General features: G+C 45.9%; 1 protein-coding gene across 1 annotated transcript in view; it reads right to left on the bottom strand.

The window, feature by feature from the left end:
• Positions 1 to 16992: 16992 nt before the first annotated feature.
• Positions 16993 to 27013, bottom strand: part of MARCHF4 (membrane associated ring-CH-type finger 4) — a 111304-nt gene continuing 101283 nt past the window's right edge. Inside the window, exon 4 of the mRNA XM_039233158.1 lies at positions 16993 to 17891. Within this exon, the coding sequence (XP_039089089.1) occupies positions 17524 to 17891 (368 nt within the window). The 3' untranslated portion in view covers positions 16993 to 17523. The remainder of the gene's footprint in view (positions 17892 to 27013) is intronic.

The raw sequence follows: 27013 nt of genomic DNA, 5'->3' as shown, positions 1-27013 counted from the left end.
TATGGGAGATGACAGCATAGGTCTGACAGGACTGAGGTGGACAGAACACACAAGTGTGGCCACGAGGCCAAGGTTGGGCACAGAGTGTCACAGCCAGAAGGAACAGCAGAGGACACCTGGTCTGTCCCCTCCCTGGCTGAGGAGTCTGAGCAGAGTGGAGGGCTTGCCTGACTGAGGTCACTCAGGTAGTCACTGGCACTGCTGCTCTTGGGACCCAGGTCCCCAGGCTTCCTGAACCTTCTCTACAACCTGCTCATCGGGTCCAGTTGACCTTGGTCCCTTACTATGCTTATCCTGCCCTTTGGCATTTTGTGTTTTGGCTGCAGAGCAGAATCCCTCTTTTCTCCTTCTAGAGTCTGTGTGTGGGAGAGCACCCTGGCCCAGCTCCACCTTCCCTGCTGTCCCTGTACCGTGAGGGTGTAGTCGGGCAGGGAGCCAGCCCACCACCTTGTGCGTGTCCACACGGGGGGACAGGCCCAGGCCTTCTTGTTCGTCCAAAGGGTCTGGGTGTCCCTGTACTCTGGGGTACACATCTCCCCCTTTGTTGAACACTACGCGGAGGAAACAGGGACTGTTTAGTTGGATCAGTTTCCTTGCCGATTATCATGAATATTTATTGGTGTGGAAAAGCGACAAAGCGCCCTTAGTCCCTGCTATGCAATCAAACTCTCTAAAAGAAGAAGTCTTTGGGGGTGCCTGGGGGGCTCAGTTGATTAAGCAGCTGACTCTTGGTTTCAGCTCAGGTTATGATCTCACAACTCGGAGGATCGAGCCCCACATCAGGCTCTGCACCAACAGCAGGGAGCCTGCTTAAGATTCTCCCTGTCTCTGCCCCTCCCCTGCTTGCATGCTATCTCTCTCTCTCAAAATAAATAAATAAACTTAAAAATAAATAGAGAAATAAATAAATAAATAAATAAACAAATAAAAATAAGAGAAGTCTTTCCCAGAGTGGCATCTGTGACGATGGCACTAAGAGAGAAGACAATAAGAATTTTGCTACGCCTCCTACATGGCAGACAGATTAAAGGGTACAGCAGGGTGACCTGCTGGAAACCAGGTCTGCATTGTTATCAGAATGATAGCACTCACGCGACAGCAGCAGCGCCAGGTACTGATGGAAACACCTGTGTACTTCAGTACTCCCATATGGGAGGATGAGGTGCAGGGACGCCAAGTGACTTTTCCAAGTTCACACAGGTAGTGAGTGCTGGAAGCCAGGTTTGGGTTCGGGTAGCCTGGCTTCCAACACTGTGCTTTCAGCCCCTTCGCTGCATGATCTTCTAGGGAAGACAACTCGGTGAGACAATGTGGGTGTTTCCCCAACTCCCAGCAAAGAAGAAATGGACCACTGGGATTTTTTTTTTTTTTTTTTACCACTGGGATTTTTTTTTTTTAATTTTTTAAAATGTTTTTATTTATTTCTAGGAGAGAGAGAGAGAGAGACAGCGTGAGCAGGGGAGGGTCAGAGAGAGAAGGAGTCACAGACTCTGAAACAGGCTCCAGGCTCTGAGCTGGCAGTCAGCACAGAGCCCAACGCATGGCTCGAACCCACGAACCGCGAGATCATGACCTAAGTGAAAGTTGGACGCTTAACCGACTAAGCCACCCAGGCGCCCCTGGACCACTGGGATTTTTAAGGTCAGCCTCCTCGGAAGTTGCTACTCAAATTGCATCACTGGAGAACAGAGTAAATGCCCAGTATTTCAAAGGCTCTTCAGAACTGGAAAGAAGCTTGGATTTTGCAGGTTCTGCAGGGATGGATGCTTGAATCGACCCTGGCACAGCACCTTTGGAGAGGAGAGTGGCTGTGTATACGGCTGAAGGGCTGGACCCTGGGACCAGGCAGTTGTTGCAAGGTGCCAGCGTTGAGGGGGCAGGGGGGAAGGGGAAAATGGATCTTAGGAAACACCCAGGCTGCCCATGTTGGTCTGGCTTGCAGAGACATGGATACAGAAGGAGAGGTCCCCACAGTCAGAGCAATGGCAAACGTGTGACGATAAATGAAAATCCTCATCTTCTTCAGTGCCAGGGATCAGTAGGGAGTGGTGAGGACACTGGCCATTGGTGGCACACTCCCCCTCTGAAAGGGACAGATGTTACTCAGTGGTAGTCATGTGGGAATATGGACTGTCATCGTATTTTTTTTTTTGAGATAAACTATAAATCTAGGGTCTTATGTGAAAAGATTTTTAATGTGTTCTTTTTTAATGTGGGCTCAAAAGTTTGAAGTTTTTAAGGTCACATGCTGCCCCTGAGCTGTGGCTTGAAGAATCCACAGTGGAGAGTGGTATCCTGTGGTGTTCGCTCAGGTCAGCTTCAGTGTGAACCATCCACTGGGGGAGGCCCAGCACTCCACACGGCCCTGCATGGCACACGGGGACATGGATACAGGGGTGGCTATGGAGCCAGTAAGATGTTCTTTCAGAACTCCGTAAGTCACAGGGACCAAGAGGACCCCAAAAGGCTGACACTGAATTTCAACCTATTAGCTTATGGGTGGCTTTAATCTAAATTGGAGGAATCAAAGGGCATTGACTGTTCTTGGGATCCTGAGTGAGAGAGAGCAAGCGATTCATGCCACTTTCAATAGTTTTCTTTTATCCCTCACAATGGGCCTGAGAGCTAGAAGCTACTACATGCTGTTAACAGATTCAGACGGGCTAACTGGCCCAAAGGGATGCGGTAAGTAGAATAGTAAATACATGCCCAAGTACATGGAGTCAGACAGACTGGGTTCCTTGGCTCAGGAGTCAGGAGCCATATGGTTTGGGGCAACTTTTAGTTTCTGGGCCTCCATTTTGTCCTCTCTGTGAAGCAGTACCTATTAGCTGTGTTGTAGGATGGAATTATTTAGTGGATGGGAAGTACTTAGCCCTGTGTCTCTCTCCTAACAAGAACCCAGTGAATGTCAACCACAGCTCTTTCCAAGTGCACGTCTTCAGTGTCAGCACCTATGTGGCCATCATCTGAGATGTGCCATAAGTAAGACACCTACTGGATTTCAAAGTGTCAGGATGAAAATGGAACATAAAATAGCTCATTAATACTTTGTATATTGGTTACATTTGAAAGGATAGTACCATGGCTCTAGCGGGTTAACTAAAACATATCATTAAAAATAATTTCACCTGTTTCCTCTTACTATTTTCATGTGGCTACTAGAAAGTTTAAAATTACTCAAACTTTTAAGTAAAGTCAGGGGAAACAAAAGCAAAAAATGAACCATTGAGACCTCAACAAGATGAAAACCTTCTGCACAGCGAAGGAAACAATCAGCAAAACTAAAAGGCAACTGATGGAATAGGAAAAGATACTTGCAAATGCCATATTGGATAAAGGGCTAATATCAAAAATCTATGAAGAATTATCAGACTCAATGCCCAAAAATCAAATTAGCCAGTGAAGAAATGGGCAGAAGACATGAATAGAGATTTTTCCAAAGAAGATATCCATATGGCTAACAGACGCATGAAAAGATGCTCAACATCACTCATCATCAGGGAAATACAAATCAAAACCACAACGAGATACCACCTCATACCGGTCAGAATGGCTAAAATTAACATCTCAGGAAACAACTGATGTTGACGAGGGTGTGGAGGAAGGGGAACAGTTTTGCACTGTTGGTGGAAACGCAAACCGGTGCAGCCACTCTGGAAAACAGTGTGGAGATTCCTCAAAAAATTAAAAGTAGAACTATCCTATGACCCAGCAATTGGACTACTAGGTATTCATCCAAAGGACACCAAAATGCTGTTCGAAGGGGCACATGCACTCCAATGTTTATAGTGGCACTATCAACAATAGCCAAATTATGGAAAGAACTCAAATGTCCATCAACTGATGAATGGATAAAGAAGCTGTGGTAGGTATATACAATGGAGTATTACTCGGCAATCAAAGAGAATGAAATCTTGCCATTTGCAACAATGTGGATGGAACTAGAGTATATTATGGTAAGTGAAATAAGTTAGAGAAAGATAAATATCATATGATTTCACTCATCTGTGGAATTTAAGAAACAAAACAGATGAACATAGGGGAAAGGAAGGAAAAATAAGATAAAAACAGAAAGAGAAGCAAATCGTAAGAGACTATTAAATAAAGAGAACAAACTGAGGGTGGCTGAGAGGGGGTAAGGAGGATGGGCTAAATGGGTGATGGGCTAAATGGGTGATGAGCTAAATGAGTGATGGGCATTAAGGAGGGCACTTGTTGGGATGAGCACTGGGTGTTATATGGAAGTGATGAACCACTGGGTTCTACTCCTGAAACCAATACTACACGGTATGTTAACTAACCTGAACTTAAATAAATAAATTTTTAAAAATAGAATAAAATTGCATATGTGGCTCACTTTCAAAATTCTGTTGCATACCATCAGTCTGGAATCTAGAATAATGTCTGATTCAGAGTAGGCTCTCAAGAAATGTGTGTCAAATGGATGAATGAACAAATGATTTCTGCAGATTTCTCAAGCCTTTCTCAGATTCTCAGCGGTCATTCACCATTAGGGCGTCCCACTCCCACACCCCAGGGAACAGGCAACAATGCCCCAAGGAATGGAGGGCCTTGAGAAGAATACATACCAAATAAATGGCAGAACAGTGTGGAACCAGAATAGGGGTTTAAACACTACCTTTTTTTTTTTTTTTTTTGCCAATGAACCTCAAGGTCTTTTTAAGCACGTCTTTCCTAAAGGTAAGTGGAAATTCTCAGGGTGAGTCAGAATAAGTGGTCACATGGATACTATCCAAAAAATGAGCTCTCAGAAGACCATACCATCCCTTCCTCTGACTCTGTGACTACAATTTAAGGTCAGGCCTAGCCCCAACCATTCACCCCTCTAAGAAGCTTTGAGCTTTACAGGCCTTGAAGACAAAAATCAACAGTACTCTCACTTGGGGCATTTTGTTATGTCTTTAAGTAAAAGGGCCTTAGGGTGTCCTTGTAGTAGTGATAATAGTATTGAAAAAAGCCAAAAGAGTTGGCAGTAGCTCTTTGGAAGTCTCTGAAATCGTTAATATTATTGATCCAGAGAGGCTGCCAGTTGGCATTTGCTGGATTGTTTCTTTCTAATACTCATACATTGATAAGCACGCGTGCACACACACACAGGCACACCACACCACCACCATCACCACCGAAGTGCAGAGTCAGGGCCCAGAGTGCCGTGTGCTAGTCAGTAGAAGGTTTTTAACAATATATTTAGAGTCAATTAAATTCAAATGTGAGATGGTTATATGATGTCATAAACACTTCCAGGGCTGAGAAAGGCAAGTGGCAGAGCCAAATTAAAAGGACCAGAGTATACAAGAATGATGGAAATATATGAAAAATGTAAGGCAGGAATTTTTTTTTCCAGCGTAGCTCAGTTTCTGAACATGGCCGTGAGTCTCTCCGTCCTATTTTTTCTTAAGATGTCAGAGCACTTCACCAGTCACATGCATTGTACCCAAGCCCTGGAAGGGCATGTGGGTGACCAGAAGCTGGTCTTTCCATTGAGTGGACAGGGTCAATGCTGGCCTGAGAACTCAGAGTGGCTAGAGGAGAACTAGAAGCCAGGCCTTGGAAGTCAGACACCAACACCACTCAGTCACAGGCTCTTCCCCAGACTCTTGGAGATGCGAAAGGAGGGTACAGGCTTCGTTCTCACTCTTGAGGATCTGAGAGTCGGTGAAAATGATAGAACAGAAACACCTAATATGCAAGGGAACTCAGATCAAAGCAAGTAACAACTAACCACAATTGGACAGAAGGCAGAACGTAACAGGGACTGCTGGAAACATGGCTTCTAGCAGGAAGTATACTTGGATTTTAAAGGTGGAAGAGGATGTTTGCCTAGGAAGAGAATGGAGCCTTTTCATTTGGGGGAAGGCACTTGAGGCCTGGAGGCCCCATGTCCCCGATGATTGTCCTTGCTGGGGACCAAACAGAGCACCCAGATGGGGAATGTCCCTGAAGTTGCTTTTTAGACTTAGTTTTATGCAAGATGGGAACAGAGCTTGGAAAGAAGGAATTAGATTGGACTAGAAATCATCCTTTTGCTCATAGCTGTTATTGGGGTCCTTGCCATCTTGCTTACTCAGCAGTGTTTAAAAACAACAACTGAGTCTCCTGTTCTCAGGGCCCCCACCGCCATGTTATCCCAGAGCCGGGAGGCGGGGAGGTGGGGTGATTAGCTGTGGCAACTGGATTTGGCCTGCTCCCTGAAAATGTCTACCTGCTGAGAGCTCCAGTTGTCCCCCTGCCATCATGATGAACGTGACACAGACAGCAAAACTGGGGCAAGTGGAAGAATGGATGGAAAGAAACGCACTGAAGCAACCTGTGAGAAACCAGCAAACAAGACGACATCAGCAGTGAAAGTCAATGAGGCGAACGCCATCTGGCCCTGGAAATGAATGGAGCGAAGAAGGACGGCCTCGCCTCCTGGGGATTCGTGCTGCAGCTGAGAGGGGAGTTGCATGCCAGCCTGTCTAGACTAGCCTGGGGTAGGGGGCAAGTGTTCATGCGTTTTCACAGAGCAAGATGTTGTGGAGAGACTTTTTCTCCATCGTAATATATCAGGGAATATTTTCACCTAATGGAGACTATTCAGTGGGAAGGAATGATAGTAGGTAGCTGTTCAGGGATTTGAAGACAGCAGAGCTGTCCACGAGAGAAGCACAGCTGGCTTGCACCTGACTGTGTATGTTCACTCATTCGTTCCTACATTCATCCACCCTTCCATTCATTCATCCCTCTCTTCCTTTCCCTGTCCCCCAGTCCTCAGTAAGTCACTCCCAAGTGTTTATAAGGGCCTCCTCTCTGGCCTGCCTCCACTGAGCTCTCCTGCCCACGGCGGCCAGGGCTTATTTGCAAGCTCCTGTCTGCTCTGATACCTCCTGATCTTCAGTGACTTCCCACTGCTCACGTGAAAGACCCCCATGGTGGAACCACTGCCACCCAGCCGACCTCATCTCCTGCTTCGTCATCCCTCCCCACACCCCAGCGGGTGCTGCATTCATGCCCAACTGCCACAGACTGCTGGTGAGCCACAGACTGCTGGTGAGCTGCGTTGTTGCATGCTTTGGTGTCTTTGCTTATGCAGATACATCATCATGGAGCATTTTCCCTTTTGTCTTCTCCCACATTTCCTCACTATGTGCCTGCTGACACTTAAATATAATGTGTCAGTCATGTGTCCTGTGGTCACAGTTACCATACTCATGCCAAGACCGTGATTCCTGTGGGCTGCTCCCAGCCAATGGCAGGGCACAGTGGGTCACTAAGGCAGCCCCATCCAACGAGATAGAAGATTCCTCCAGTGGGCAACTTTGGCTCAAGGTCTCCTCGTTGGTCTGGCCACGTCTTTCTTGAAACTACCCAGAAGGAGACTCTTCCTACCCTTTCCTCCTTTTTCCATGGGAGCTAACCCTGCACCGTGGTCTGAGGGCTCTTCCTCAGACCTTCCCTTATTCTCTGCACGAATGAATCCCGGGACTCTCTAACCCTCTTTTTGTATGGACTTGAACTAACGTACCAAGTTATAATCACCTCTCTTCTTGAAGATTTTCCTAACCTCGGTCAGGTAGAATTGAACCTTCTCTCCTTCACACCCTCCCCTCTATTTTGTACACACTTTTCATGACTGCATCGATAACTCTTCACTATAATTATCTTTTATATGGCTGTCTTCTCTTCCCAGACTGGGACTCCAGGAGACCAATGGGTTCACTGTCTTATTTGTCTTGTTAACATTATTGCCTAGTACAATGCCTATTAAATTCAGAGGCACCCTAAAGGTTTATGGAATAAATAAATGATGGATCTATCTATTCAACGATCAGTTCCCATTGTCCTATATCATGCATAAGGTGCTGAGGGTAGAGAGATTAATGCATCAAAATCCCTGCCTTTAAGGAACTCTCAGGGTGGCTGATGGGATTAGCATGCAGATGACTATTTTATAAGTGAGAATGAGTAGCTGCTATCAGAATGGTACACGCAAAATGAAATAAGAACTGAGTGGAAGCCATGATTGATTCTCATGGGTGGGAGAGGAAAGAGGAGCCAGCAGGGGAGGCTTCCTACAGAAAGTAGCATTCAGCCTGGGTCATGTGTGATCTGTAGGATTCATGCCCAAAGAGTCTGGGAGGAAGGGCCTTCCAGGCCAGAGAGACTATATAAATCAGGGCACAGAAGGGTGCTCTGATGAGGGCTATTTTGTTAATTATGAAAATTTCATAATTTTATTATGAAAATGTTCAAATGCATACAAAAAGAACATGCTTCATTTGTTGTGTCTCCTCTTCTTGGTGGTGTTGCTGCTGGAGAATTCTTTGTTTATTTGATGTTTGTTGGTTTTCTCTGCCTGATTCCCTAGGGTCCCCATCTGCTTCAGACCCCGGAAAGCAGCCCTTACCTGGTTTGTTTCCAGTTTCTCCATTGTTAGTCTCCTTGACTGACTTTCCCAAGTCACATCTGGCAGGCTCTGAGGCCAGGACTGGCGCCCGGGAGGTTTTAGGCATTTGGCTGGACAGGTGGGAGCCTTCCGTGACTATCCCTAGCTGACATGTCCCCAGGGCAGAGGACTGACTGGCTCCTGTTAACAGAGCACAGCGACTCCTGAGGGCTGGAACCTGGAGGGGGCATGGGGAGGGCGCGCTGGCATCATACATTCTGTCCACCATCATGTGCTACTAGAAGGCATAGTTTGGTTGCTTCTTGAAAACTCTTGCTTGAGGAGGATTTGGAAGGTGGGAATAGAGAAGTAGGAGAGAAAGGGAAAGAACCAACCACCAACAGCCTGGATGACGCTAATTCTGCTGGCCAGCTTTGTCTGCAGCTTCATCTGGGCACATATGGCTGGGCCGGCAGGAGGCCACTCTCCAAGCCACCTGGCTAGATGCGCTCACTACCTCCCAGCCAGGCAGGCTCTTCTCACGTGTGTGTGCTGGCAGCAAAGACTCAAGACCTCTGGGAGCTGCAGAGACCTCTCCAGAAAACCTCTGGTCTGGAGGCCCATGGCCAAAGTGAGGTTGGGGGAGGCCACTCCTAAATCCTGTTGTTTTTTGTTGTTGTTGTTGTTGGTTTTTTTTTTACAAATACTTTATTGTCAAGTTGGTTTCCATATAACACCCAGTGCTCATCCCCACAAGTGCCCTCCTCCATGCACATCTCCCCACTCCCCCCCAACACCCATCAGTCCTCAGTTTGTTCTCAGCATTCAAGAGTCTCTCATGGTTTGCCTCTCTCCCTCTCCCCCACTATTTCCCCCCTTCTTCTCCCCCTTGGTCCCTGTTTGAGATCCTCCTCCCTGCCCTTGGCCTCCACTGGATCAGTAAACAAACTCTCAATTGCAAATTTCTTTGCTCTCAGACTTGCCTTATCATAGAACCATAGAAACACAGAAACTTGGAAGCCCCCAGGGCTCCTCTACCCCACACCCCTGCGGGGCAGCCCCTCCTCCAAAGCAAAGTTCTCAGGAAAGATTTTCCTCCAATGACAAGGCATCTGTTTTCTAGAAAGCTCCCAATCTTGGTTTTTAGTAACTATTTGAAATTTCATAATATGTACCATAAGTTTAAAAATTGCACAAATATTACAGGAATTTATCCCTATTATAAAAATGGAAATAGGATGCCTGGGTGGCTCAGTCAGTTAAGTGTCCAACTTCAGCTCAGGTCATAATCTTCCATGAATTCGAGCCTCGCGTTGGGCTCAGTGTTGACAGCTTTGGAGCCTGGAGCCTGCTTCGGATTCTGTGTCTCCCTCTCTCTCTGCCCCTCCCCCACTTCCTCTCTCTCTCTCTCTCTCTCTCTCTCTCTCTCTCAAAGATAAACATTAAAAAAAATGGAAACAACACACATGGAAGGAAAGTTTGCTCTTCTCATTCCCCAACCTCATCCTCTCCCACAAACAAATACCTCTAATCAGCTTGGTGGTATCCCTTCCATACTCTTTTGGAATAAGGCATTTTTAAATTGAAATAAGGGTGGGGTTCTTTTTTGGTTCATCTTCACATATGTGATCATTGTACCTGTCGCCTTGCAGATTATATTTTCTGGTTAACAACATGACTTTGGACTCTGTCCCTGTCATTCCTTCAAGGTCTATGACATTCTCTCTGATGTGGATGGAGTATCTCATACCCCATCACTCCTGTGTTGATAGACCTTTAATTTTTTTCCAATTTGTTTCATTATTACAATGATATAACTCTGATCCTCATTTCCCAAGCTCCTTGAGAAGACAGCATCTGCTACTCTCTCTCTAGAATTCCAAAAAAATAGAATCCCTAGTTTGAAGGATATATGCATTTAAAATTCAATAGAGTACTACCAAACGGCCCTCTAAGACAGCACACTAATTTATCTGCTTATCCACAGGGTGGGACAGATCACTTTCCCAGCTTCTTCTGTAGCTAAGAGTAACTATATGACACATTTCTGGCCAGCACACACACACACACACTCTCACACAGGCACATATGGAAGCATCCAGGAGTAGAAGCATGGTTCTGGGAAAGCTTTAGTTTTCCCGATGTGAAGGAACAATGTGACCAGGGCCACCTTTCCTTTCTTTCTTGCTTTGAGCTATCGTTGCCCACTTAAGACTGTGAGGTTACACCCATGGGTGACAAATAAACATGCTAATGATGCCAGAGCAGAAAGAAAGAGCCTGAGTCACTTGTGGCATCACTGAGCAGCTGGACCAATGCCAGCAACCACCCACTCTGGACATCTCATTACAGAAGAGAAATAAACCTCTAATTGTTTGAACTCCTGCTAGTTGGGTATCTGTTACTTATAGTTGAATGAAAACTGAAATGAGACCGTGTTGGTGACAATACTCATTTTTGCTTTGATTTAACCTTGCTTCTTATAATTATAGTAATGGTACAACTTTCCTATTACTCTGTTGAACAATAAAATGATGATAGCAATAATTTGTTCCCTGCCAATTTTATATGCATTATTTCTGATATTACAAAGACCCTGAGAGACAAATGATCTCTATTTTTAAAATGAAGAAACCAGAGACCAGAAAAGCTACATTACTTGCCCATAAGGCAAGGGATTCTGACTTGGTTCTGGCTGCTTCTGTGGGTCCCCATTCATAATGTCCAGAACCAGGTATTCTTAATCCATTAAGAGCAGTAGCAGTAGCACTAAGGAGGCATATATGGGAGGGCCATGGCATCTACATGGTCAGTGTCAAGGATAATGGGAGACCCTTTGACTTTGGCCAGTGGGTCAAGATCTAGCTCCCAGCTTTGCCTCCTACCTTCTGCTATAAATCCTGGTACCCTGGCTCTGTCCTGCAGCCTCATAACTGGTCCTTCCCATTCCTAAGCCCTTATGTCAGAGTTCTGATTAAGGGCTACTTGCTTTTCTCTTCAGATCCTTTCACTCTCTCCCCCAAAACAATCTTAACAAGTTTTTTAAAAGATACTGTTTAAGATAACACTCTCTGAAAAGCATGTCTGTGCATATTATCTTTTTAATCATTGCATAACCTTGAACAGATTCATAAAGACAATCGGGGGAGAATAATAGAAGCAAATGTTGTCATAAAGTAAACTTGGGTCCCTAATCAAAAGGAAAGGGAGACAACCCATTCTGGTTCCTTTGGCCCCAAAATCAATGTGCCATGGATTTAACCCAAACTTTGTCATTGGATATATGGAAATCTTTGTATTCATGGTGGATTTTTTTTTTAGTAGCAAGTGACATAAATTGCAGCTTAGACTAATGTAAACAAAAATCAAGTTTATCAGCAAATGTCCCTGGAAATCTAGTGAAGGAACAGGTTCAGTCATGGATCCAGGAGTCCAGGAGCATTTCTCCATCATGCTCTTTGTATCTGTGTCTCTGCTTGACCTTTATCCCAAGATTAAGTGCTTTCCCTTTGGCAGAATGTGGGAGTCTTTCATTTTCCCAGACTCTCAGGTTCCTAACAACCATGGTGGAGGAAAATGCTATCTCCCACTAGCTCTGATAGAAAAGTCCCAAAGACTTGGATTGACTTTAAACATGTGCCCATCTCTGACCCAATCCCCATGGCCAGAGAAATAAGATACTTTGGTCATCTAAGCCTGAGTCACAGTCTCACTGTTATGGCTGGAGAGGTTTTAGCGGTTCAGCCCTTCCAAAACAACATGGTAGTGTGGAAAGGTGGTTTCTGGGTACTGGGTGGACCAAAGCAACAGGTGTCCACCAAAATGATTCGAGGAGTGACAGACGACATGAGTTAATGTCCCAGCCTTGAGGCTTTTGAAGGAGGGACTAGGCCTTCCAATCATGCCATCGTGATTCACTAGGCTGGTGAAGGCTCTCAGCATGCTCAGGGAAGTGGCAATTCCAGAATTTATATGTCCCTTTTTTGGAGAGCTACAGCAGCCCATGTTGGAGGGTACAGAGGATCCCATTCTCAACAAATCACCCCTTGGAATGGCCACTGGCTGGGACAGGGAGGTGATATACCAAATCCAGCCTCTACACAAAAAGGTTGCTCCAACCAGGCGGTATTCCAGAGCTCAGAGGGCCTGATAGAGACCTTCCTCTTCTGTTCATCTCCTCTTGTTACCTGGGTGTCAGTCCTCCTGAGGAAATCCAAAGGGTGGCTCAGTCAACAGGCCGTGACTCCATGTCACTTTTTAGGGACAGCTTTTGTCATACACTCTCTGTGTTTCTGTCTTTCTGCATATATGTCTTTGTGTCAAATTCACAGACACAGCTATGATCCACTTGGCTAAAAGAACACAACACACCCTTCATCTGCTCAGTGAGCATTGAAATTCCACCACTTACAGAGTTATTCCCCTTGCTTACAAATGATCTCTCAAGGGCACCTGGGTGGCCCAGTCAATTAAGCATTCGACTCTTGATCTCAGCTCAGGTCATGATCTCACAGTTTGTGCAGTTGTGCTCTATACTGACAGTATGGAGCTTGCTTGGGATTCTCTCTCCTTCTCTCTCTGCCCTCCTGTGCTTTCTCTCTCTCTCTCTCTTCTCAAGAATAAATAAACTTTAAAAAATTATCTCCTCTTAAAAATGCTAATCCCCCAGGAGACGAAATCTTGTGGCATATTGTTAATTTAGTTTTTACATTAGTAAGAATAAGCTTGTCAGGCTCTTTCATTAGAAAGGCTTCTGATGAGAAACGCTGACTCTCTTATTAGAGTCTAGTAACTAGATAGTGGGATCCTAGGCTGTAGTTGTATCTGATTGATATTTGAGACATCCTCCTAGTCCAGACCTTCCATAGAGCAAGTTCTCACTACAGGTTTTTTATGTGAATAATCTTCAAGTTACCTTCAAATTCCCAGGTAAGCTGTAATATACACAGTTAAAAGTGGTAATATGCTGGGTACGAGGAAGAACCAAGGAGGCGTAATCATGTCTGGGCTTAACCTAGAACTATAGTGAAGGAGTCTAGGATGGAATAGAAACCCCAAATTCAGGAGATTCTGGAAACCGGAACAGGAAGCAACCAGAACAAATTTCGTGATCCGGGTTACTAAAAATCCTGATGAGGGCATCAACCTTCCAGTAGGATGGAGTATGGAGACCTCTGTTACTAAAAATCCTGATGAGGGCATCAACCTTCCAGTAGGATGGAGTATGGAGACCTCTGAGCTGACGTTAGCTGACTTTGGGGGGCACATGACACAGATAGCATCGGGGCTACCCCCAGCTGGCATAGAGCTCATTCATTTGCCTCCAGTGCCACTCAAATCAGGATAAACCTTTTAATTTTTTTAACGTTTATTTGTTTTTTTAACGTTTCTTTAAACGGTTTTTTTTAACTTTTTTTTTTTTTTAACGTTTATTGAGAAAGACAGAGACAGAGTGTGAGCAGGGGAGGAGCAGAGAGTGAGGGAGACACAGAATCTGAAGTAGGCTCCAGGCTCTGAGCTGTTAGCATAGAGCCTGATGCAGGACTCAAACTCATGAATTGTGAGATCATGACCTGAGCCTAAGTGGATGCTTCACAGAATGAGCCGCCCAGGCGCCCCCAGGATAAACCTTTCAAATGCATTTCCTAAAAGGCAATATAATGTAGTGATTAGCAGCCAAATGCCTGGCACCCTACTGTTGAGGTATATATTCTAGCATGGCTGTGTATGGCTACATGACCTTGGGCAATGCACTGAACTTCTCTGTCCTCAGTTTTCTCACCTGAAAAATGGGTGTAATAGCAGTTCTCAACTTGTAGGGTGGTTTTGAGGAATTACATAAATTAATATACATAAAAAGTTCAAGATGAGTCTTGACATATGGAAAGAACTACATGCTTAGCTCCTTTTCTTATTTCTCCAAAGTGACTGGGGGAAAGGACAATATAATCAGAAGCGGAACCCAAGTGTCTGCTCCCTTCTTTAAGAGGTCTGGAAGCAGATGGTTCCCTCTGCAGCAGAGAGGACCTGCCCCCTGGAGCATGAACACCCTGGGGGTGCTCTGTGCCACGCTGCTGACTGTCCCAGCCCCACGCCTCTCCTTGCCGGCAGGGCCTTACTTGGACACAGAGCACCAGACTTGGACCAGCACCTTGAGGGTGCTCTGTTTTCCAGACGTTTCCTCTCAAATGAAGAGGTCATGAGCACAGGGTAAACCTGCTTTTCTTTCCTTCCGGAAACCCCCTGACCATGGCTCCTCCTCTCCCCTGATTATGTACGGAGACTTTGGGTCAAAATTGAGTGTGATGGTGAGGTGTTTTGGTACCTAATTGCAGGCCACCTATTTCAAGGAAAGGGCCTGTCCCGGGGACCTGTGGCCAGGGGTTGGGGGGATACCGAGGGCTGCAGTTCTCACTGGGTCGGGGTTTGGGCAGGAAGAAAGCCTTCACCCAGGGGACTCTTATTCCCATGGTGGGCTGGGTGAGGACTAGATAGGAGATGCTGAGGAAGGAGAGGCAGCATGAAGAAGGACCTGTGATTCACTATGGTGCCACAAGTGGATTCTTCGCTAACCAGCTGGCCACCAACCCGGTGCAGCCCAGACCCTGGACCCAGATTACTTGGAGTCATCTTGGAGTGTCATCCAATTGTCCACAGCTCCCCAAGCACTTCCCGGTTCCCACTTGCCATTCTGTCAATAAGGGTGGGTGGAGATGGAGCGAGGGGAGGTTTTAGGACCATTGCATCGCTGCTATAATAGCATCAGACCCTTAGAGGTAAAAATGACCCTTGATTGCTTCTTACTAGGAAATAGGAAAATTGAGAAAGGGGGACAAGGAAAAATGCAAAATGTGTTTCTCCCCTGCTTCCTAGGCTTCTCACCTCCACAGTATAGTGAATTCTGCTTATAAAGCACATCATTACTCCTAGGAATTGGTTATTGTTGGTAGGCAAGCCACGCCCCTACCTTCTGCTAGGAGTCCTTGGATCCAGTGGGGAAAACATCAAAATAGTAGCAAATTATCTCATAGAGACTAAAAAATTCTGTGATTTTCTGTGCTTTAAGATGGTGACAGATTTGATTTTTGACAGGCAGGGATGAGGCCTCATAATTGTAGGGTCCTTCTAAATTTTGCGGCTGTGATTAGATTCTGTCACTCTGCACCACTCACTTGGACCAGGACCAAAAGCCTAGTCCCCAAATAGGATAATTTTTTGCCTTTTTTCTTTCCTAGAAAGAGAGTAAGCACTCTGTGACCTTTTCCTGGCTCGTCCATAAAAATGTGGTTGAATCATGCATTGTCCTTTCAGAATTCCCCAGCATCTAGATATGGCCAACTCTCCACTATGCACGCTTCAATGCAGCCAGGATATTATCTGGACATCAAATATCAATCGCCACTTACACTCAGGTTTATCGGGTTTTGTTTGTTTGGTTGATTGGTTTTTGGTAGGGAACAGAAATAGTCTATAATTATTTATGCCCAGTTTCCCCAACTTCCAAAAATTTTTTATACACCCCTACCATGATGACCTCTCTCCCTCCATTAGGGTTGGAACAGACAAAAGAAAGAGAAGGGAAGTCAAGGTATGCCACAGGGGGAGAGCTGGATAGAGGAAAGAAAAAGTCACATACAGAAAAGGACACTAATGATAGGGAAAGAAATTTTATTTTCAAGCTTTTAAGAGAAGAATACAAACAACAGAGAGTTTTAAAAAACCCTAAAAACTAGTTTAAAAAAGTACTTGACAGTGTCCCTTTAATACCCATGGATGGCGCGGCCATTCTCATTGACAATGAGAAACTCTGCAGGTGACCACCCCAGTGACCTTCCTGGCAAGGTCCCAAGAACCAGCAGGCTGGGCTGGAGGGACAGTGCTCCCTGCCAGGGTCCCGGGGCCCTGCCCAGCTGCATGGGAGGGCAGGGGAGAAAGTAGCACTGAGGGATTACTGCCCTCGGGTGAGGGTTCCGAGCTGCAAGGAATACTGAGATTGGTCTCCACTCTACTCTTTGGGGCACATCCAGCCAATTTCCTCCCATCCGCTACAGCAGCTATCCTGGGGGGCCCTGGGTGGGAGGTGGTCTGTCCTAGGGGGCCCTGGGTCTCTGCATGCGCCAAAGCAGGAGAAGGCATGACATTGAGCATGTCCTGGCCATGGGCAGCGTTGGGTAGTTGGGAAAGTCGCTCCTGGATTGACAGCTTTGAAGGCTGAAGCCACAGCAGCAGGACTGTGCTTGAGATACCCACAGGAAGTCTGTACTTTTCTCTAGTTGTGTGTGTGTGTTTCTTGTAAACATCTTTGAGCCAAACCACCAGAAAATAAAGTCACAAGGGCACAAAAAGACACCCATCTCCAAACCTAAGCCCTCTTTGAGCCCATCTGAAATTGGGAGGTCCTGGTTTGGAAGGAAGGCAAAGTCTCCCTCCTTCCAGGGGCTCACACCAACATCTCCCCCTCCCCCTGCACATTGCCCCAGAGTCCCTAAAGCCATCTGAGTCAGGAATCCTGCCCACTCAGATGACCCCAGGGGCCACAAATGCCATCTGTCATCCTTGCCAGCCCACACCCATCCCTCTCCCTCCCCACCACTGCCCCAAAAACAGCCCAGGGAGAAACAAACAAACTCAAGGGGAAAACAAGACAGGCTACAGTGCTTTTCCTTTGCACACTCTTTGCCTCTTTGCATTTCTTCTCCCACCGCTCGTGCACGCAGGGGCACCTCCACCACCAACTCACCGTCGCCCTCCCCAAGCCTCCTTTTCTCCCAGGTGCTTTGTGCATGGGCACATCTGGGACTTTTGTCCTTGTGTTTTGTTACGTTCAAGCTGTATTGCACTTCCTTGTTGAGTTTGTACTGGTTCTTCTTGCTCTTGTTGGAGAATGGGGGTTGACTGATTAGAATCACGAAAAGCGCTCTGGACACCAAACTCACTCACTCCAGCTCTGACCCTGCTTCCAGGGCCCCACAAGACCCACCACCTTCTGCCAGCCCTCTGCTCCGGCCCCTGGGATGCCACTTTGACTCCCCACACCTGCTCCCCAGACTGTGGCCTGCCGGGCCTTGGCTCCTTCCTGGCCCAGCCTCCCCATCTCTGTGCATGGTCACGGTCTCCTTTCCAGGTCTCTCCCCTCACACTGTCGTGACCCTCATGACAAGCTCCCGGCTCCCGCCCTGGGGGCTCCGCTGTTCATGAGGTCGTAAGTGACTCAAGATGTGCAGGATGGTGTAAGCACAGTGGTGATCGGACACAGGGCCTGAGGGGTGGCTGGCCGCCCGGGCAGGGCCTTCCTCAGGGCCAGGGGCGCCCATGGTCTCCTCTTCGGAGGAGGGGGCATTGGCCTGGGTGGATGAGGAGGTCCGAGGGTTTGTCCTGCCTCCTGACTTTTGTTCCTCCAGGTCTTTTGTCTTGTCATAGTTCATCACTTTCCACTGCTGGTTGACAGCCTGCCACCGTTTAAAAATGCGGTACACAGAGGGTCCCTCGTGCACGATGAGACCTGAGGGGGCCGGGAGGGAGAAAGAAAAGAAAAGGACAAGAGACAGGAAGTCACTTCCAGAAAAACGGTCTCCCTATATTCATACACAGATATAGATGTAGGGGCAAGCTGGGTTGGTATCGGTTTGATTTGTTCTTTTCAAGCCTCCCTTTCAGATCTGACCCCTGTATTCCTAGGCTCCACGAGTCTTCAGAAATAGAAGGTGCAAGGCCACCGTACTGAGTTCGTGAAATCGTCAAGTGCCTACATGCAACGCGTTTGCCCACCTCTCCTCCACCCTTTCCACTCTTGGCTTGGCAAAACCCAAAATCATCATCTGTTGAGGCATAATAGAAATATATTTTCCTCCCTCTGCTATATAGCCATGGCACCTCGCACCGAGCAGATATTGAATGAACTGTGTGCTTTCAAAGGTGCCATGAAAGATTCCAATGGTCATTCCATGCCAGCAAAATGATGTCTGGAAATCCATTGGTTAACTTTCTGCTATTTAACAAATTGCCCAATTCTACTGAAACAAAGCCCTGGGGAAGAGAACTTTGACACAGTTATACTGGCCAGAAGCAGTGTAAAGTCAGAAAGAAGCCATACCAGACAACCAGGAAGATAAATATTACGTGTCTATTATGTGCCAAGCACTGGGGCTGGTGCAGTGAACAGCACAGGCAGAGTCCTGCCCTCCAAGAGCTTATATTCTAGTAGAGAGACAACAGCAGGCACATAACCAAACTGATAAGACCATTTCAGGTGCTGACAAATGCTATGAGGAAGATCAAATAGGGTTAAATAATCACCGACTACAGACACTGAGGGTCCTGCTTTATCGAGAGGGTGGTGGGAAAGGCTTTTGGAGGGAGGTGATATATACATTGAGACATAAATGATGAGAAGTGGGGACCATGCAAAGATCTGGAGAGAGAGCATGTTGGTGGTAGGAACTGCTAGTGCAAAGGCCAGGAGGTGGGAATGGAATGCACATGCAACAAAAACAAGGTCACTGTGACCAGTGTGCAGTGATGAGCAGGAAGTACAAGGGAATAAGGGGGCACAGAGGTCAATATGATAAGGCCTTTTAAGCCATGGCAAGGGATTTCTATTGTATCCTGAGTATAATGGGAAGTCATTAGAGGGTTTTAAGGGAGGGGTGAGGGGTGATGTGATCTGGTTTACCCTGCAGAAAGTTCATTCTGGCTCCTGTGAAACAAGAAAACGATGAGGGAGAACATTATGAGCAGGTGACAAAGCAGGAAGTGCTTCAAGTAGTGATTCAAACAGGAACAGATGGTGGCCTTGACCAGGGTTAGAGCAGTGGGTTCCATGAAAAACTGTGTGGTCAGGACATATGTAGAGGCAGAGTTCACAGGCTCACTGACAGGTAAGGTGTGAGTCAAGCGAAAACTCTGGACAACCCTGGAGCTTTTGGCCAACAGTAGACTAGTGGTGGCCACTTACTGAGATGTGGATAGCATGAGGGTGGAGAGTGAGGATTTATGTGGTGGTTGCCATGACTATTAGTTTCCTATTGTTGTTGTAACAAATGACACAGTTAGTGGCTTAAAACAACACACATGTATTCTCTTATAATTCTGGAGACAGAAGTCTATAGTGAAGGGATCAGAGGGCTGATGATGGCTTTGAGAGAAGAATCCATCTTATTGCCTTTAAGCTTCTAGAAGTCTACCTGCATTCTCTGTCTCCTTCTTACATCACTCCACCTCTTTGTTCCAATGTCACATCTCCTACTCTTCCGTCATTGTCTCTCTCTGCATCTCTCTTATAAGAACCCTTGTGTTGGGGCACCTGGGTGGCTCAATTGGTTGGGTAGCTCACTTTGGTTCAGGTCATGATCTCATGGTTTGTGAGTTTGAGCCCCACACTGAGCTCTGCGCTGACAGCTCAGAGCCTGGAGCCTGCTTCAGACTCTGTGTTTCCCTCTCTCTCTGCCCCTTGCCTGCTCATTGTCTCTCTCTCAGAAATAAACAAATATTAAAAAATTAAAAAAAAAGAATCCTTGTGCTTACAAGTCCACCTAGATAACCCACGATACTCTCCCCATTTTAAGATTCTTAAATTAGTCATATCTGCAAGTCCCTTTTGCCATATAAGACAACATTAACAGGCTCCAGGGATTAGGACCTGGATGTCTTTGGGGGTCATTATTCAGCCTTCCACTGTGATTAATAGTTATATTTTGATTATGGTAAATTTAAGATGTCTGGTAGAAGTTTCACTGGAAGAGCTAGGTAGACAGTTGAACATATGAGTCTGAAGGTTAGGGAGAGGTCTGGCCTGGAGGTAGAAATCATCATTGTAGAGGTAGAATCTGAAGTCTTAGGAATGGCCCAGGAAGGCAGACCGATTAGAAAAGAGGGCCAATGACAGATTCCTGGGCCTTCTGAGGTATAGAAGTTTGGAGGAGGTAGAGCCAGCAGAGGAGGTCCTGAATGAGCGATAAATGGTGTAGAAGCAAGACCAGGAAGTGTATAGACCCAGAAGTCTAGAGAAGGACATGTTTCAAGAAAACGAGTGGGCTAACTCTTAAATTCCGTTGAGAAAACAGCTCATGTGGAATGAAGAGTGACCACTGGCTTGGTGGGCACAGGTGGAGAAAGGTTAATAGATGTGAAAATCAAGTAGTTCTCATCCAAGTGTCTTTTTCTTCTATGATGTCATCAGCTAGGATGGAAGGGATACAAGAGGAAGTGTTGAAGATTGTTGGAAAGAAGAAAAAGGGGGAAATGATTATCTTGGAAAAGTGGGAGACTGAATTTACAAAGAAGATATGGTAGAATTGTCTGACGGTGTTGAGTGTCCATTTGAGATCTGTGGCCACAAATTTGAGGTGAGTTGTGTAGTTTCTCTCCAAACTTCAACTGCTGGCTAGGTGCACCTATGGAGTAAGAAAGTTGGGTTTAATTAGTGTAGACTTTTTCCATGAAAGCAAGACAGGCAAGAGAGGACATGAAGGAATTATGGATGTTGGCAAGGGAGGGATTATCACAGTGGCCCATGGAGTCTGAGCTGGGGAGGAGGAAAGGGATACACAGAAGGGATAAATAATAATGAAAAGAAAAAATGGAAAGTAATAGGGTCAATGCCAAGACATCTCTTTGAAGTTATAGAATTGCTAGAGTCAATGAGCTACAAGGATAGGGGTGCGAATGATGGGCAGAGAGAGAGAGATGTTTAAATCCAGACTTTGGTAGTGGTATTGTTCTTGGTGATGATGAGGTCTAGGAAATGTTCACTTGAGCAGAGGCTGAGATGGGCTAGAAGAAAAGGCCTGTGGAGTAAAGAGGTAATCAAGGAGTCAGACAGGTTATCTGTATCAGCCATCCTCAGTGCTATCAGACCAAATGCCCCTTTTTAATAACAAATATAGTTTAACACTCCCTTTTCTATCCTGAAGTGAAATTCATAAGGTAATATAAGCTACTATGTTTTCTTTTTTTTAAAATAAGTTAATATAATGCCCTGACAAATAATGTAAAGAAATCATTTAGACCAGACAATATAAATTTCAACATAAATTCTAGGGAACAACTACATTCAAAAACAAACAAAAAGCTTCAAATGTTTCCAAAATGCCCCCCCCCCCCCCCCGGCAGAAGATGGTACCACCTCCGCTGAGAGGCACGGATCACAGAGATGCTGAAGACGGGAATAGTGGGAGGGGGTGCATGAACCAGGTACACCCAGGAATGTGAGGAGTAGGCAGCCAGCAGCCAAGAGCATCAACAAGGGGAAAGGGACAGCCAAATATGATGACATGCACTTCAAAGGGAGCTTCTGAAGGATAAAGGAAGACAGGCGGTTTGGAAGGGGTGATGGAGAATAAGGAGGATGCGGACCTCACCTCCAGGCCCTGTAGAGTACAGTATATGGGAGAAAGAGAAGCTACCACTTGAGGCAGCAAGGAACGGTGTCCTCAGATACAGCTGTTTCCATGAAAGGAACACTCAGAGAAGAAGTTGCTGGTGATGGACCATGAGGTTCAGAGAAAGGGCTGGAAGATGGGGCCAGCTAAGGGATGAGCAGAATAGGAAAATGATGGTTGTCCATATTGTGAGAGCGGTCCAGGAGCTGGGCCCTGTGTCAGGGAGTGACATGACTCGGGATTCACCCTGCAGCAACTGTCAGTGTAAGGACGGCTGCTGGCCTGGCCTCTGGAGGGAAGAGCTGACTCACAGGAGCGAACGGCGATGAGTCACTCCAGCATCCTCAATGTCAAGCAAAGATGGAAACCCTCAGAGCTCCTCCAACCTTGAACACACACTGATTCTAGGAGACAAGACAGCCACCCACTATCACTCTTTCCTCTAGTATGACCACAGTTCCTGAGATTGCACTCCGGCAATATGTTTTCAAAAGTTTGTTGGAGAGACCATCTCCCTGGGGACCAGTTGTTCTTAGTCTTTTGGATCAGATGCCCCTTTGAGGATCTGATGAAGGCTAAGAACCATCTCCCTGGAACACAAACCAGACAGATGAATTTCAGGTTTATATATCTCTTGAAGACCACCTATGGACCCTTTGCTGTGGCCTGACTCTGGACAAGGTGACCTCCTCTCTGCCCCTTGTCTCATCACCGTCTCCCAGCGTGCTGACCTCATCACTTCCTTCAACCTTGTGGACATGAGTCCTATGGCACTGCTGCATTCATATGTTAACTAGTTCCACAAACTCTTTCCTGGACTGTAAGCCCCTCGAGGACAGAGGCCAGGAACGGTTGAGGCCTGGGCAGCCAACACAGTAACAGGAGTCTAATGAAGCCTCGGTGATGATGGAGGAGATGGGAGTCTCAGGGAGAGAGAAGCAGAATCTTTTGAGGCCCCAAACTAACTCTTTCCAGTAAGAGCCATACACTTGGTTCTTAATTAGCTTCTTGATCACACAATTTTACCCTGATTGAAGAGGGTGGCTTAAATTTTTGGTCTGAACGCTGCCTTCTAATTATCTAACTGTCTAGTGATCAGGAAGTAATTAAACCACTTTAATGGATAGGTGGCTGAAGGGGGGAAAGCGCACCTGTTTTTGTAGATAATGCTTACTTGGCAAAAGTGGGAAAAGCACAAACTACCTTATTCACATCCACTCCCCTTAGTTCTTCCTCTGCTTTCCACTCTACATATTACTTATTGATTCCTCGGATAGCGGAATAAAAAAAAAATGGAGGAAGATGGGTGGTGCTCATCTGATTGGGAAAGATGAAAATAGGCAAGTTGAAGAGGTGGGGGGGAAGGAATATGAGTTGGAAATGGCAGTGGATGGAGAGAGAGGATGAAATTAGAATAGGACAGGGAAAAGCTATTGGTGAAGGGAGGCAGAGAAATAGTAGAAGAAAATGGAACATTATAATGCATGGAAATACCAGGAAACTCAGTAAGTTTTGATTGAGTCCTTCTCTGGGGTTTCTTTTTCTTTTTCTTTTTTTTTTTTTTTAAGTTTATTTATTTATTTAGAGAGAACATGGGAAAGGTAGAGAGGGAGGGAGAGCAAGAATCCCAAGCAGGCTCCACGTTCAGTGCAGAGCCCAACATTGGGCTCCGTCTTATGAACTGTGAGATCATGACCTGAGCTGAAATCAAGAGTGAGATGCTTAACCAACTGAGCCACCCAGGTGCCCCTCTGGGGTTATTTTCGATTTAACTTAATAGTAACCTATAACTACCTGCACAGTGCCCAACTCTGGGCTGTGTTTGTGGGACAACCAGTCCCAGAAGAATTACCACCTTCACCTCCCTAACGTCTCTCCCCACCTTTGGGGGCAACTCTTCCTCACAAAGCTGGAGGATCCTTTGCTTGTAATCATATCTCTCCCCCGAGCCTCCAGCTGAAGTGGCCCTTTGGTTAGCCCATGAGGAGGGGAGGAAGGTGGCTATTGTGACTGGGCGGTCCTGTCCGCTTGGCTCCCCTCTGCCCCTAACTCACCGCTGAGGCAGCTCTGTCAAGGAGTCCTCAACCCTTGGCTGGGATTGGCCTCCCAATCGTGGCTGCTGAATTTTGGCCATTGGCTCTTGCTGTGTCCAAAGCAGTGAGATACAATTTAATTCTATTTTGGTAATACTTCCTGAGCACCTACTATGTGCTTCTTTGATGTGACAAAAAATCTGGTCCTTATCATGTATGGAGGTAACAGGCCAAGGCTAACTGAGAAGTCTGCAGGGAAGCCTCTGGCCCCTCAGCAATGCCAAAAACTCTCCTTCCCACCCCCTATTTCCTGCTACTATCCTGATTTAAGTGGCAAAAAAAGTTGCAGACAATTCTACAACAGTGCCTCTCAAACTTCCGCATGCATCAGAATCAGCCAGGGAGCTTGTTAGAACATAGAACATAAGAATTTGCGTTTCTAAGATGCTCTTAGGTGATGTTGATCCTGCCTGTGTACAGAGCACACTTGAGCAACACTGCCTAGAACATGATCCTTGTCCTGGCCTACTGCCTCATGGAAGGCTCGAAATTTTGGTCAAATAAAGAGCTATAGGTAATTTTTAAAAAATACTCTAGTTCCAGATGTGACAGATATGAAGATGGGAGGCAACTAAAGAAATGGATGCTGCTTCTTCTGGACCCAAAGAATTTCAGGTTTCACGGTTTAGAGGTAACTCGCCAATGAACGTGCATTGGACATTCAGAGTATCTACCACTTTCTAGCCTTGTGGATTTAGGTAAGCCACTTCTTCTTTTGAGCCTCAGTATTTCTGTCAGAAAATTGGGCCTGATACCTCCTTCCTTATAGGTTTGTTATGAGATTATCTGAGGTCATGAGTCCTATGTGCTGATACCTGGCACTGTGCCTGGCACACATTTGACACTCTAAGCCACATGATATTGAGCACTGTGGGGGTGGGAATGGAAATGACAAAAGAGAAAAAGCTCACTCATATCTTTTCCTCCTTCTTCGCCAACCCTGTTCCCACGCACAAGCACCTGTTCTTCCATCTCCTCGCTGTCCTTCCCAGTCCTCAGTCTGAGTCATTGTTTATAGATGAACAAGATGCTGGAGCCAAAAGGAGAGCTGGAGGCCAGCGGATTCTGCAGATGTGACAAGCCTCCACTCCTGCCTCCTCTCCCCCTGCCGGGAGCGTTCAGCAGTGCCCGCTGGGGGGACGCTCCCCATCTGCAGGGCTGTCTGCGGGGCAGGACTTACACGGAAGCCCACCACTGCCAAACTCCTCTTCCGGACAATACCTCTCGAGGGTCCAGCCCGGTCAGAACCTGCACTAAAGAACCTTTCAGGCAAGTGTGGGAAAGAAATCAGTCTAACCAGCCAGGTGTTTTTGTTTTTGTTTTTTGTTTTTTTTTGCAAGGGGTGGGGTGGTTAGGAAGTAGCGCTGTGAGATGACATCGGCAGTGCAGCCACTTACCCAGTATTTATGGTTACAGCTTCGTGTTCTCACAAGTGTAACCAGAATGTACTTCTGGGAGCCTCCCTACGGATGATGAGATGTGGATCCAGAGACCTCATCTGGGCAGCCTCACCTTGACTCAAATGCTTTGGGTCCTGGTTTGGCCAACTTTTTTGGCAATAAAGACCCAAAGGACAGAAGATACTGAAAGCACTTGATGAGGGTGAAGCAAAATCACCTTCCCCTTCTGTTTCCATCCTGCTGATGCCTTGTCAGTATCCAGGGAGAGGCTGCCATTTTGACTGTGACTTCTATTATAATTCCCTTCCTGGCAGGGTCCTTTGCCAAACCAGTTGACCTTGGTCAAGCTGTACAGAATGTCTCTAAACCCATCATGGCCAGAACCACCCTGGTCCCTCTGCCCACCTGTGAGAAGACCTCGGCTAGAAAATCATGAAGAACACTGACACCCCCTTGAAATGAATGAGCTTAACTTGGTAGAACTGAGTAGGGAAGAGAAATATCCCCAGAGCCCCAGCTATCCCTGAATTGATATATGTGAGGGGTCCATGCCTGGAAGTGTGTGTGTGAAGCTATGTCCCAACACACTGTAGTTTTTGCTGGTGAGACTTCTCTACAAAGCTCAGAGATCTCACTATCTGGACAGAAACTGCCAGAATTGCATTTCTCAGTCACACTAAGTGACGGTGATGAAGGTCAGAGTGATGATGATGATGATGATGATGATGATGATGATGGCAATGGTAATGATAGCAAGTACTTAATGAATGCTTGCTATTTCTGTCACTCCAGCAGGGCTTTGCAAAAATATATAAATAAATAAAAGGGCTTTGCAAATATAGTGTACCTCTCACAGAAATCCCATAAGATAGGGGGTATTATCTCCACTTTACAGAAGAGGAGACTGAGCTTGGAGAGGCTGAGCATCCCACCCAAAGACACACAGCTTGTACATGTGGTGGGACAGGTACAAGGTTCACCGGAAACAGAACAGGGCCATGTGCCTGGGCTGCTGCGTCCTTCATGTTCTAGGTCATGGGCACCCCAGAGACAGCAGCTATGCAGGAGATCATTTTTTTAATAGTCTGTAGGTATGAGATACAATTTCTATTTGAATTCATAATAATTAGTACTATGTGTTTTTATTTATGTGTGTGTTACATTGTTATAATGGAGTAGTTACAGATGTGGGTGAAATCGGATGAGACCAAGTGCTAGATGCATGACCTTGGGTGATTTTCCTATTAGTCTCAATTTTTCTTATCAGGAAATGGGCAGTTTAATGGTAACTACATCATTAGGTTGTAAGGAATAAATAAGATAATGCATGTAAAGTACTTTTTACAGTGTTTGGTACATAATGAATAATAAATTTTTTAATTTATAAATTAATTTAATTAAATTTAATTAATAAAATAATAAATTATTTTATTAGCATTACTTTGAAGTTTCACATGACTTCATCTCAAAGGAGTTATGTTAAAGTTACAAAAGTAGTTTATTTAAGAAAATATGTCCAAATTCTAAAAAGTATTGTCTTTTAAAATCCTGGGATTTTAGGGGCACTTGGGTGGCTCAGTCCATTGAGCATCTGACTTTGGCTCAGGTCATGATCTCACAGTTCATGAGTTCAAACCTCACATTGGGCTTGCTGCTCTCAGCGTGGAGCCTGCTTTGGATCCTCTGTCTTCCCCCCACCCCACCTCTCTCTCTCTCTGTCAAAAATAATAATTAAACATTAAAAATATCTTA

The sequence above is a fragment of the Hyaena hyaena genome, unplaced genomic scaffold (assembly GCF_003009895.1).
Source record: "Hyaena hyaena isolate Hyena2069 unplaced genomic scaffold, ASM300989v1 scaffold_71, whole genome shotgun sequence".
NCBI classification, from domain to species: Eukaryota; Metazoa; Chordata; class Mammalia; order Carnivora; family Hyaenidae; genus Hyaena; species Hyaena hyaena.
This window is presented reverse-complemented; position numbering and strand designations above follow the sequence as displayed.